This window comes from Phytophthora cinnamomi (assembly GCF_018691715.1).
Source record: "Phytophthora cinnamomi strain GKB4 chromosome Unknown Contig83, whole genome shotgun sequence".
NCBI classification, from domain to species: domain Eukaryota; phylum Oomycota; class Peronosporomycetes; order Peronosporales; family Peronosporaceae; genus Phytophthora; species Phytophthora cinnamomi.
Genome location: NW_027151016.1, coordinates 804,135 through 816,914, shown reverse-complemented (window position 1 = coordinate 816,914; position 12,780 = coordinate 804,135). Strand labels below are relative to the sequence as shown.

The 12,780-nt window shown below is 50.9% G+C and overlaps 1 protein-coding gene across 1 annotated transcript; it reads right to left on the bottom strand.

Moving 5' to 3' along the window:
* Positions 1-7,948: 7,948 nt before the first annotated feature.
* Positions 7,949-10,556, bottom strand: IUM83_11376 (Major Facilitator Superfamily (MFS); the record flags this gene model as incomplete). Its single annotated transcript, XM_067935932.1, has 2 exons — positions 7,949-8,265; positions 10,460-10,556. 2 exons carry the CDS (start codon positions 10,554-10,556, stop codon positions 7,949-7,951), a joined length of 414 nt encoding a protein of 137 aa, XP_067785098.1.
* Between the last annotated feature and the right edge of the window lie 2,224 nt (positions 10,557-12,780).

The following is a 12,780-nucleotide window of genomic DNA, read 5'->3' as shown; positions in this document are numbered from 1 at the left end:
TAAGTCACTTGGAGTCTTATCTGATTTAAATTGTATATGTGTATCAAATATAATTAACTCAAGTAAATACTAAGTACTTACGTTTCCTCATACACGTTGCGCAACGTGTAAGCAAAAGTAGTGAGTCAAGTTAGACCCACTACACTTGTGTTTCTGCGTCCTCGAGCCGGGCCTTCAGCGAAGCTCGCTCAGCTTCCAAGGCATCAATATCGTCTTGGTATTTGGCCTTCTGAGTCTGGAGCTCTATCTGGAACTGGGTTTCAAGGTCCGCCGTCTTGCTCAGAGCCTCCTCAAGCTCGCGGTGCCAGTAGTCACACGTGAACTTCCACTCGCGCTTGAGTTCCTCACACTTACTCTGAGCAGCGATGGCATCCTGGATGGCAGACGACCCTTGGGCTTCGACTTGCTTGCGGAGTCGGCGATGACTGCACAGGACACGACGCAGGAATCCGGTTGTCTTGAACACGCGCTAGGCCAGCCGCGAGCTATTGAAGTGCCTCAAAATGGAAGCGAATTCACGACGATAACCAATGGAATTCAGGACTCCGTCCAGATCGTACGCAGAAAGCGACACACGCCGCGCATGCAGCACGCCACCGTTAGTGTCCGCGCCGCAAAGCTGCTTCAGTTCCACGAGATCGTCATCCGAGAAATCCTCGAAGCCAATCAGAGTCGTGGTTCCGCCATAGCCGTCCATGGTGTAAGCTCCATTACGGACGTCGCTGATGGAAGCCGGTACACCCACGAGATACGCGTGACCCTCTGGATCTGGAGGCGAGGGGAGTTTCCAATGGGGCGGCAGCTCAGGTCGCAGGAACGCGGGCTGGTGGACCTCCTCGTACTTGAGCAGACCGCTGTAGAGGAGCCGGTGAATGTCGTCGATGGTCGCGTGGCGCGGGACGTTGTACGCAGGCGCCCGTGCGATTATCGCGCGAATGTCAGCTGCCACCTCCTCGGTTGTTTCTTGCGCGCTGGCGCCTGGACGTCCTTGAGCGGGGCTCGCGCTGCCAGCGCCCGCCGAATCGCCTTCGCAGCCTTTGCCAGCCTCGCGATGGGGCTGCGCGCCTTGGCGATCCAAAGAAGTCGGCTGCTGCGCCGGTGGAGCGCGCGCCGAGATATCGCTGGGCGCCGAGCCGTTCTCGGAAGTGTTGACGGGCGCCATGCCGCCCGCTGGAGTGTTGCCGTCGACTGCTGGAGTGCTGGAGATTGCCGCAGGTGCGTTGCCCTCGCGCTGCTGCGCCGGAGCTGCCGCGTCAGCTGAAGGCTCCGCGCCGGGCGCTGGCGTCGCTGCAAGGGCGCTCTCCGTCATGTCGACGAGCTGTGAAATGGTGATGTGACCTCGCATTGCGCGAGTGATTTTGTGCTTTCGGGAAAAGTACCTTGAAGATGGGTTTTGACAACCAACCATTGGGGAGACAGGGTGCAGAAGTGATTGAAATCCTGGAAGGCGACAGAGTGCAACGGACGTATCGAGCTCCATGTTGCGGCGCGCCTTGTGTGATAGTGGCCTGGCCATGGTTCACCAGTTCGGAGTATTTTCCTCTATGATGGACTTGGACCAGGAGGGGCGGTTGACACATAACGGCCCCAGATTTTCGCTGACGACGAACCGTCACTGGTTGGACTTGGAGTCTATATTGAGTTGTGATTGGTGGAGAGAGAGGATGCGGCACGGCCGTACCCGTGTGACATGAGTGGCGACAGGGAGGGGCGTGTTCTTGTGGAAGGAATCCCGCGCCTGACCGCAGATGGGCCCAACCGGCTGGAAGTGTGAAATCCTGGGCGTGCACACCCAGGATTCAACAAGTGCATTCAGCCCAGCCACCGGACTTTCCCTTACGACGAGTGCCTAAAGGCTGGCGGATAGTGTCTCTGGAGAACGTATCCCAGAGTACACCTCGTCTTGGTGTGGTCCAGAGCGACAAGATGGATCAAGTACCAAGAAACACCCACTACCACCACCATGATCACGCGCTGGAAGCCGTACGAGTTGATGTTTGTGGAGATACACGCTAGTCTGTGATGAAGAAGAGTTTGCACCCGGAGTGCACCAAGGAAACCCAAGATTCACTTGTGCGAAGACAAGTGCCCCAGGATTTCAAGATGGAATCCTGGGATTGGACCGTGAATCCAGACGCCCTATACTAAAATCAAGTATCTCCCAAGCCGACATCCAAGATTCACCAAGTTACGCCAAGATTCACCAAGTTACGCCAAGATACCAAGAATCACCCAAGATACCAAGTGGAATCCTGAGTGTGAATGCGAAGCAAGTTTGAGGCCAGTTTGCAATCAAGTGATGTGGGGTTTGGAGCCAGTTTGAGGCCAGTTTGCAATCAAGTGATGTGTGGCTTGAAGAACAGTCGAGAATCCACTAATACCTGTCGACTCGACTTTTTCGAAGAGAAGAAGGAGAGTGCTCACACTATACTGTAACCAAGACAACGGACTCGCTGCATGGTGAAACCAAGTCATTTGTTAACCCACGACGAAGGTGCGACGACCAAGTCGTCACTAGTCAGGACCTCTGAACCCAAGGTATACTGAAGCCAAGATATTCGACCCGAAGCATAATGAACCGATGACATTTGCCCGTAGAAGAGTGCAGAAGAGAGAAGTGATAGTGTAGTCGATAACCAAAACAGAGTTCAATTTTCCCTGTAACGCGCAAGTGACTTCGGCCAAGCCTGCCGACGGAAATCCGGAGGACCCGAAACTACGACCGCGGGACATTAAGGGCACATCGACTGCAAGGTCGAGTCGTCTGTGTGAGCTCCACCTACTCTAAGTCCAGTTAGGTGGTGACCAGAGACGCCTTGTGTTTCCTGGGGTGATCCATCTATTTCATATCCTAGTTGGGTCACTTGCTGTGCTCGTGGAAGCCCATTTCATGTTCCCGATTGTGTTCTGGAGTGCTAAGTAGTCGCCTCCAGGATATTGTATTGACTGCTGCGTGTGACGGGAAGGTTAACTGATAGTGATTGTCTTTTCCCTCTTAATTGAGGGTGGTGCGCGTATTGGCGAGTATTCAGGCGAGCTAGGCGCCTGGATTTCAGACTCGAGTGAGCCTAGTGTGTGAGTGACCCACCGTCCGAGGGTCCAAAAGAATAAGTGACGGCTAGTTGTATTGTTGTATACTCTGTATTTGTTGGTCATCGGACTAAGAGAGCACTTGGGTAAGGTGCCTTCTGAGTTCCAAGCTTCACCCAGAGTGGAAGTAAAATCCTGGATCCTGAATTCGTGATATTCTGGGTTCGGGTGATCTGAAATTCTGGGTTGCCTTCAGCATCGAGGACGCGTTCTGGATTAGACGTGCACCTCAGCGCTTCTTCAAAGGCTACATTTACAACTCCGGTGAAGTGCCGTTCCGTCGAAGATAAACGAGCCGACAGGGATTACGCAAGGTACTCACGCCAAACAAGGGAGGGTGAAATTCAGGGTTTGCTTTGCGGCACTCTGGATTTTATTCTTCTTCTGTTGACTTCCAGTATTTCCTGGGCTACGCTATACAAAACACCCCTGGGCGATCAAGGTTTCATCGGTCTCGCCTCAGCTGCTTGCGTCGGCCTAGCCGCTGTCCGATTTCGAACGCGTCCTCCCGGCGACCATACTTTCTCCTAATTTTCTTCATCAAGTACGGGAACGTCTCGTCTTCCGGAGCTACATTTTGCGACCAGGTAATGAACCACTTCTCAGCCTTGCCTTTGAGGTGTGGAGTAGCGCCATGGTAGAGGTCACTGACAGTCCACTCGTCCGCCCCCAGATGAGCTTGGTTCTCAGCTTCCTTCAAGACCGACGCCAACCACACTTCAACCGACTCGCCCGGTTTCCCGTAGAAGTCGCTGATCAGCAGCTTCTTCCGCTTGGCTTTCCTCGGCTGCTCCACCGGTACAACAGCTCGCGGCGGTGCTGCTGCAGCTGCTGCAGGCGGTGGTGCCATGATAAATCGGCGCATCATGCTGCGTTGCTGGCTGGGCGTCAGCGCTTCCCACCAACTCATGTCCTCCAGATCGTCGGCCGCATCGGTTCCTGCGTCGGTGTCTTCGTTTTGGTTCGACTGAGTCATCCGCGTCGAACGACGACTTGGCTGCCGCGTGTTGGGTCTTCTGCTGCCTCTTCGGTGCTCACGGTTGTTGTCTTCGGCTTCCTCTCCACTGCTGCTATCACCGGAGCCACCGTCACCGGCGGCTGCTATGGCCACATCACTGCTGACCAAGACCGTCTCACCATCTTCATCCCCAGTGCCAATGCGAAGGCGCGTCTGTGCCGTGCGACGTCACTTTCGTGCACGAGTTGTGCTGCGGTTTCTTCTCGGCGTCGCGGATCGACCGGCACCAGCCTGAGGCGACGTGTCGTCGTCGATCAAGGCTGCGCGGTGCGGCACGTGGCGTCATGCGGCGTGCTTCCGTCGTCGTGGTTACTGCTGCTGCTGCGAATTGCACTTGCGGCTGCTGCTTCAAATGAAACTGTGCTTCATTCACTGGTTGCGACTGCCGCTGCTGTCTTTCCATCGGCCAAATGTTTCTATGGATTATCTTCGCCTGCGACCGTTGAGTCTAGATCCATCCGTTGCGTGCGGCTGCATCCTGCGACTCTCTGCTGTGGATCTTGGCCGAGTGCCACCTTCTTCGCATCTTAGGTGCTGGCTTCTGCGGCATCTGTGCCGTCTTTTGCTACAAGTCTTCGCTGCTGGGTGCGAATCACGCACAACTTCAAGGCTGTGACCTCGGTTTCTGTAGCCACCCTGTCCTGTTTGTTAGGCTACTTGCTGCGGCTGTCTGTTGCTGCATCTTGTCCGTGGCGGCCACCTGCTGCTGCGTCTTCCGGATTAGGCCAACATGTACCATGACTTCCTCTGCTGCGTCTTCTTATGCTGCGTCTTCTTATGCCGCATCTTCTTCAGCTGTGTCTCCTTCTGCTGGTACTGCTGCGGCATCTGCATCCTCGTCCTCTGCGATTGTGACTGCTACATCTTCATCTGTGGCTCTCACAGCTGGATTTGCTGCGTCTGCCTTGTCGTCCTCTACACTCTCATCATCCGCCGACACGCGTCTCTCTCTCTCTCTCTCTCTCTCAACACCTCTCTCTCTCTCTCTCTCTCTCTCTCTCTCTCTCTCTCTCTCTCTCTCTCTCTCTCTCAGTCAACACCTCTCTCTCTTGCTGCCAACACCAAGGTCCGAGCCGCAAGGCCGAGCCTCGTGAGGGTCCTCTTCAGCTGAATGGAGCCTCCCGTTTGGAAGGCCCCTGTATGACCACCAAGTGAGCGGGGGCAATCTGTCCCGTAGGCACCAGTCGCCAGCGTCGATCTTATCTCGCGGCCGTCGAGACAGTGCTCGATGGACTAGCCTTCCAGCTGCTACTACACACGCACACTACATATGAAACACGCATAGCTGCTGGTCGACCCTTCGTGCATCCGGCTGAAGTTGGGGCAATCCGGGAGATCCTCAGGACACCTGCAGGCGTGGGGCGGGCGGGCTAGTCTACCGCGGGGCTGCCGATACCTCTCTTGTCCCTGCACGCTTCTGCTTACGCGGGCTGCCGATACCGCGGTCTCCTTCCTCTCGTGGGGTTGCAGATACCCACTCAGGCACACTCCCGTTCGCCACACTTGGACATCTCGCCAACACACACACATTTGCTTCGGATCTTCAGCTTCATTAGAGTAGTTACGGCGTCACCAATGCCGGCAACACCGCGCACCGCTACGGCTTACGCTCCACAGGGCGAATCTAACTCTGCTGCTACATCTACTTCTGCACCTGCTTCTGTCTCGCTACAGCCGCTCACGTGCGATCCTTGCGTCCTTGAAGTGCCGGTTCGTGGCACACCCCAGCTGCCGTCTCCTCGGTGAGCCAGCTGCTCTCTGCAATACCAATGCCTGGCTGCATCTCCTCATCTTCTGTGTCAGTCTCACCGTCGTCCGCGCGTCCGTCATCTAGATCGTCCTCGCCGCCATCCACTTATCCGCCGTCTCTGCTGCTGCTTCGGTTGTCCGTCATCCCTACGCAAGGTGGAAGGGCTTCAGCTTGCTCACCCTAGCAATTTGGATAGTGAAACCGCTGCAATATTTGCAATTGTTATTGCCTGTGCCGCTGCTGCTACCATCTCGGTTGTGGACCAGCGCAGCCTTCGTGGGATTTAACGCACACCTCAACATTTAGCTCGACGACCTTCGAGCAAGCTTTGCATGCCAAACATACACACTGGTACAAGAAGCTGTGGTGTGATAAGGCTTCATGTCTTTTATCTACAGAGCAATCTACAGTGTAACCACTCACCATCCCGCCCTCAACGCCAAGCACAAGCTAATCAAGGGTGTCGCCTTGACGATGATGTACTTAGCTCAGGGCGGCACGATGGGCGGTGGCCGTGGTGGTTGGCGGTGCACATGTGGACCAGCCACAGCACATGTGCCAGTTGTGACCAAGAATCTCAACTATTCACCTAGCCCTCGTTTCATTGGCACACGATCTTCACTTGGACCAGGGCCTTACCCGATGGCTACCCACAGTCTGTAGCCATCGGGTAATAGTCATGTAACCCCGTTACATCCCTTGAACCGAGCATAGTGTTTCATAGCTTACCTTCACGGACGCCATCAACCGGTTTAGAGATCAGTACAGTCTTGACCTTTGCCGCGACCACAAGAGCACAGTGTCTTTGGGGGTCCCAATCTCCTAAAAACACCTCGAAAGTTCAGGGGCGCCAGACGTCTATTATGGATAGGCCTTTTTTACCAACCAATTGCCAGGATTCTGTGCAGTGATTGGCTGAGCAACGCTCTCATAATTAAACTGGTCATCCTCTCGTAATTAAATTTAAAAAAATTAAAAAGTAGCGCAGCACTTAACGGAAAATGCCAATTAGCGCACTGTATACAATCGAATTGTACTCACTTCATTCTTAGCAAGGTACACAATTAGGAGGAGTTAAACTATTGCCTAGACGGAATCCTCGGAGCGTGAACTCGTCCAGATTTTCGAGACGATCCTCCTCAACATCGTTGTCATCGGAACCATCGTCGCGAGAGAGCCACTTGCGGCAAAATTGTTCTCCATAGACGTCATGACGACTGATGTGCCAATCTTGGTAACAGGGACTGAATCCTACCGCTGCCACAAACCAAGTAACAACGTCATCAGGCACATCTTTCCGGGCTGTTTTCACACACTGAGCAACGCCTGTAACTGTAGGCTGCTTCGGGTTTCCACCAATCGTGTATTGCACGCGGTCCAACGATCTCCACTCGTTAATGATAGTCGAGAGACCTCTCGGTGCTCCTCGATCCACGTGACGACCTCCTTCTTCTCCAACATGGTCTGGTCGAGGCGGGATCCAGGCATGGTGGCGTTGGTTGGTTGGTGCATGTGCTTGTTGTTGACAGCAAATTGAAAACTGACATTATTTCCTCAGAGCAAGTGCCGAATGTCGTGCTCTAAGATGCCAACGTGAGGCATACTAATTGGCGTAGGTACAATAGGAATTGTATAGCCAACGAGACGATCGGATTCTACCGGGGGTACTGTATTTGGCACCGCAATACTAATTGGCATTTTCCGTTAATTCGTTTGTGATATGAATCAGATCACGATGTGATAGAGTGTTCTGATTCGTCAGATCTGATCTACGAACGGATTCAGTGTTGCTGCTATTCATGTGTGACACTCCTGCGATCTACAATATTTTGCTGCTATTCATACACTACGCTGCTGATTGTTACGATACTGACACCGCCCAGTGTATAGCGTGCCACAAGACAACTCCTCGGCCCTTTTTGGTTTTGTTTTGTAAACGTGCTCCAGCATCTTCGAGAGAATGACGTCGAACACTTCATCGGCAGTAGTAATAGGTAGATCGGATATTCGCGTCACCCCAGCTGGTTAGACATTAGCTTTATGAGCAAGTTGCTCCAAGTACGTCATCACAGCACTAGCACGAGAGTGCTCTATTCGGTGAGACGGCTGTATGTCACGGATGCGCCAAACATGTCCGCCATGAACGCTGGGATCGTTCCGAAGCCACCGCCGTAGCTCGCCGTCAGTACGAAGATCTTAGCCACGAAGGCCGTGTACTGGTTTTTGCGGATCATCTTGGGCGTCGTGCCGACGATGATAACATGTAGCATCAGCGTCGTGTAGAACACACACTTGTGCGCAAACGCGTGCTCGATATTGGGATTTCGCGCCACGAGGTCGGACGACAACGAGAAGAACAGCCGCCGGAAGTAGTTGAACACGCCGTTGATTAACACGATATCGGTAGCTTCGTCGCCGACCGACCGAAGATGTCAGTGCACACATTGGACAGCTTGGGACAGCAGCACCAGGCCATAGATTTGATTCGCAAAGAACATCAGGTACATGCGCAGGAAGTCCGGCGACTTGACAGCGTCGATCAGCGACAGTTTGCGCAGCTGAGCATTCGTACTAACGATGAAGTCGATCTCGTTTTCGGACGCCGAAGACTCGAACGGATACTTCGATGTTTTCTGGCCACCATCCTCGCTGTCCGTGACCAACTCCGACTCGTCAACCGTTTCACCGTGAAAGTCTTCCGACGGACAACTCGAGGTGCGGCGTGCGAAGAACAATGGCGCACATATACATCGTAGTGGCCATCGCACTACCAACGACCACGAAGGTCGAGGAGACACCCACTGCTTCGATGCACGGTCGGTAGACCTTGGTCCACACAACACCAGCACCGTACCTCGCGACAGCAAATCCCGCGGCAGTAGTAATTCTTAGAATATTACCCCGGCGTTTTTTTCTAACGGTAATTTACCAACAAGAATGATCCTGGAACGTTCTACACCAACAGACACGTTTCCTTAGATACAACCGCTAACCACCCTCTGGTGCGAAGGAGGCCTCCTCTACACCTCCGAGCACCGCACACAGCAACAATAACTATACAAGTAATAGCGGGTCGTATCACACAAAGTCGATTGATCTTATGCGAAAAAAATAACATTGCTTAGAGCTCATTTAGAGCAGCTAACAACTTGGGCATCTTCTCATTAACAAAGTCACTCTTCTTTAGCCAATCGATGTATCCACAATCGAATGAATAGATCTGTTGGATAGTCTTCCCTTTGTGCTTTCCCCACGTCATTAGGAACGACCCGCCATCGCTAGTGAATTTGCTCCTAATAAACTCAGCAATCGCAGGGTTCGAATCAATTAGAATCTTTTGATTCAGCAGCCAACGACAGTAGCCTGGATCAGAAGCATATACATCTTCAATAACCTTTCCTTTATGCTTACCAAACGTTAATGAACTCATGATTATTATCCAGTTTATCTATATAGATAGGCATCAGGAATTATTTGAAAAATAATATTTAATTATGGGCATTCATGATCTTAGAAAAAGCAAATCAATCATAAGCATAACTATGAACAACTTCACAGATAGAGGAGTCTTACACTTACTCGTGTCCCAGGTTAGTATCGATATAAAAGTTAAGCAAATCGCTCGTGGGTCAGGTAAGACGCTCCTATTAGTCAAGACTAATAATGATATAATTATGTTAAAGAAAGGCGATTATATAATCGTTCGATCCTACAAACGAGAACTTAGTTAGCAGTATATTCTAAAATATCACCTGTGAGTCTATTAAACGTCATCTCGTTCTCGAATCCAACAAGAACCTACATGTTGCAGCCTTGTGTCGAGGCGTTCGTCCCCATTACCTGGATAGTCTGAGGAACATCCTTCTCGGTGAAACGTGACACATCGGCTACGAGGACACGGTTAGTCTGCTGTCAGGTTTGGTAGTCAATAAGGCCGTTCGATAACGTCTTTGTTCGGTCACCATTGATCGAGCCGAGCTTAGAGAACTCATTAATGAAATCTTGGAAATCATAGTCATAGCTGATATCAAACACTTGCTGACTACCAATACGTACATTGAAATTAAGAATTGACGAACCAGGCTGGACGGTCCAAGGAGCGCTATCGAAGAAACTTTGGAATTGCTGAATGGTAGAGGCATTGAAGTTGTCTGAAGAGGTCTCCGCGAATGGAAGTAGAGCAACTACCTTAGCGTTTTTCAGGCTTGCCGACAGCTGTAGGTCAAACGCACTATTTGGCTAAGTAGAAGATACACCAGTGACAGCTCGCTGGTAAAACCACTGCGCGTAGTAGTCCATATATCTGATAGTCTTGTTAGGCTTACTGATGATAGCTTGGGGGTTCTCAAGATCAATGAACGGAACATAGAGACGGGTAGTCGTGAATGGGAAGTATGTAGAATGAATAGTAGGCTCCAGGGAGTTTGTAATTGCACCCCACGCAACCGAGATTTGGCCTGCGGTCGTAGCATTAAACACACCTGTGTTCGGGGCAGAGCCAGCAGCAGATGCTACCATAATAGGACAGCTCTGACCCGAAACAAGTGTAGTTGATGATAGAGTCATTGACTTAGTCGCACCAAGTGTGATGACGGACGCACCGTGATTCACTCGGAAACGAAGCTTGATCTGGGGGTTAGCCATGAGATCCAACTCCTTGAAAATCGGGTGAAGCTCGACGAGTTTGATCTTAAGCATATAGTTCCACGTTCCTGCAACAGCACCTGCAGCAGTTGTGAATAACAGCCCGAGCTATCAGGGAAAAGGAAATCTTCTGCACCATGCTTATTTACATAGTCGAGCGAAGTCTCCGCCTGAGCTCGTAGGTTGTTAGCAAATAATTTGTACTCACTCATGCTAATGACAGACTTACCATTGAGATACCATCGATAACATTCCAAACACCACATTTAAGACCAACAGATAGACGGTTGGCTACAGATGCAAGTGTAGTACTTGCATGGGTGTTCTTCATCCTAACTTTGTACGGGATCACAACGTACGCATCGCGAAGGCATGCGAAACCCTCCGCCCCATTGAGCTGAGCAGTAGCATCAATTGTAATAACGCCATTCGCGTATGAACCCTGATTTAGATCGATCACATACGGAACGGAACGCGTTGCGTGAACTGACCTTGCCTGACGGGTCGCTCTTCAGCGAAGACTGATATAGAAATTGATCGGCGAGTTGAGTTTCCGACATACTTGTTGAGAGCATTTATATAGCTCTCGATATAGGATCTACGAAAAAATAATTAAATGAACTTAGTCAAACCAGTCTCCTCTGATCACGATTTAAAATCTTTAGCGAAGCAGCTGGATATCCATCTTGATCACATCTATGAGCCAAAGAGATCAAATCGGCTCTCCCAAGGAGAGGATCATTTCTGATACTACTACGCAAGCCAAACCAGCATGTAGGGCATTGGACAGCGGTCCATGATCATGATACTACGACTCAATGGGAGAAGGCCCACCAACAAGCTATAGTATCAGCAAATATAGCGAAATTCAAACCCAATCCGCTCATGGAGAATATTGCGGCATATGGTGCATCCTTTGGTTATATGCAAAGCAGCATAATCACATGGATATCTTCAAACGATTTTATAATTTAAATATCGTAGTGCTTTAAAAATCTGAGTTAAATATACTACGATCATGTACCGTGAACTTATCATCTCAAGCGGTGTCCCCGCACATAAACTACGTAAAGCTGTCAAATCTGGAAAGCTATCGCTTGCAGCAGCCGAGCTGGCTGGAACAGGTGCCAAATTACACTTGCACCCTGAATCTCATGAGAAGGCGTTAAAAGCCAAAAAGGACGGTCGTGGCGTCCGGCTTCACATCACGAAATATGAAATTAAGAAAGGCTACAAGAAGGCTCGGGGGGGCTCTATCTGGAGTAAGATTTGGTCGGGAATCAAGTCTGGTTTCAAATTCGCCAAAGACTCAGGACTACTAAGTAAGGCTGCTGATGCTCCTATTCCAGCTCTTGCTACCGCAGTTGGTGCTCCTGAAGCTTCTGTGCCTGTTAGAGCAGGTCTAAAGTCTCTTAGCGGAATCGGTGTAGACAATTATGATAGTGATGAGGAAGGAGGTCGCGTTAGTTTCGCAGATGTCAAGCGACATGCGGGCAATGCCCTCCGATATGCTAAGACAAAGGGGATCATCACTGACGTCATCGATGAGGGCGAGCGTTTTCTACACTCTAAGGCAACCAAGCCTGAACATCACGAGCTCATCAGCAGTGCCCGCAAGGGTATCAAGCATCGCTTTGGAGTAGGTCTAGCACCTAAGCGAAAACCCAAGTTTTCGAAGGGTTCCCCTGAAGCTAAGGCTCATATGGCTAAGCTTCGTTCTATGCGTAAAAGCAAGTCCGGAGGCTCTAAGCCAATGCTCGCTGGAAGTTTCACGATGTGACCATAGCAATAAGAAAAAAGCTTATTTTTTGGCTCCGTTTCTTACGCAGTAGAAGCATGATATTAACGCTATTATCACGAAATTTCACTGGTTGATTGTTCTGGTTCCATATCGAGAGGGTAATGCTCGCCCGAGGGCCGTCATGCGTCTGGCACCAAGTTTCATGCGATGGGAAGTACTGAATCTGCTAACCTATACCAGCATTTCCTTTATCAAAACAGGCCATCGTATCTCCCGAAATCACGAAGTCATTCCTGATAAGATCACACCATCTATGTAGCTCGTAGAAGGTCTGGTAGTTGGAATGGTATTGCTCAGAAGACTCGTAGAAGTCGTCTGAGACGCACGTGGATATGTTCCTGTTGTAAAGCCAAGAATCGAACCAAAATTGGCATTATTGATAATCAAACGCGGAACTCGTGTCGTCGTTGGGAGACCAGTTCCCGTTGTCGAATACCGACCCGTTGCTGGTCGCGTGTATCCAGTTGGAAGCGATGT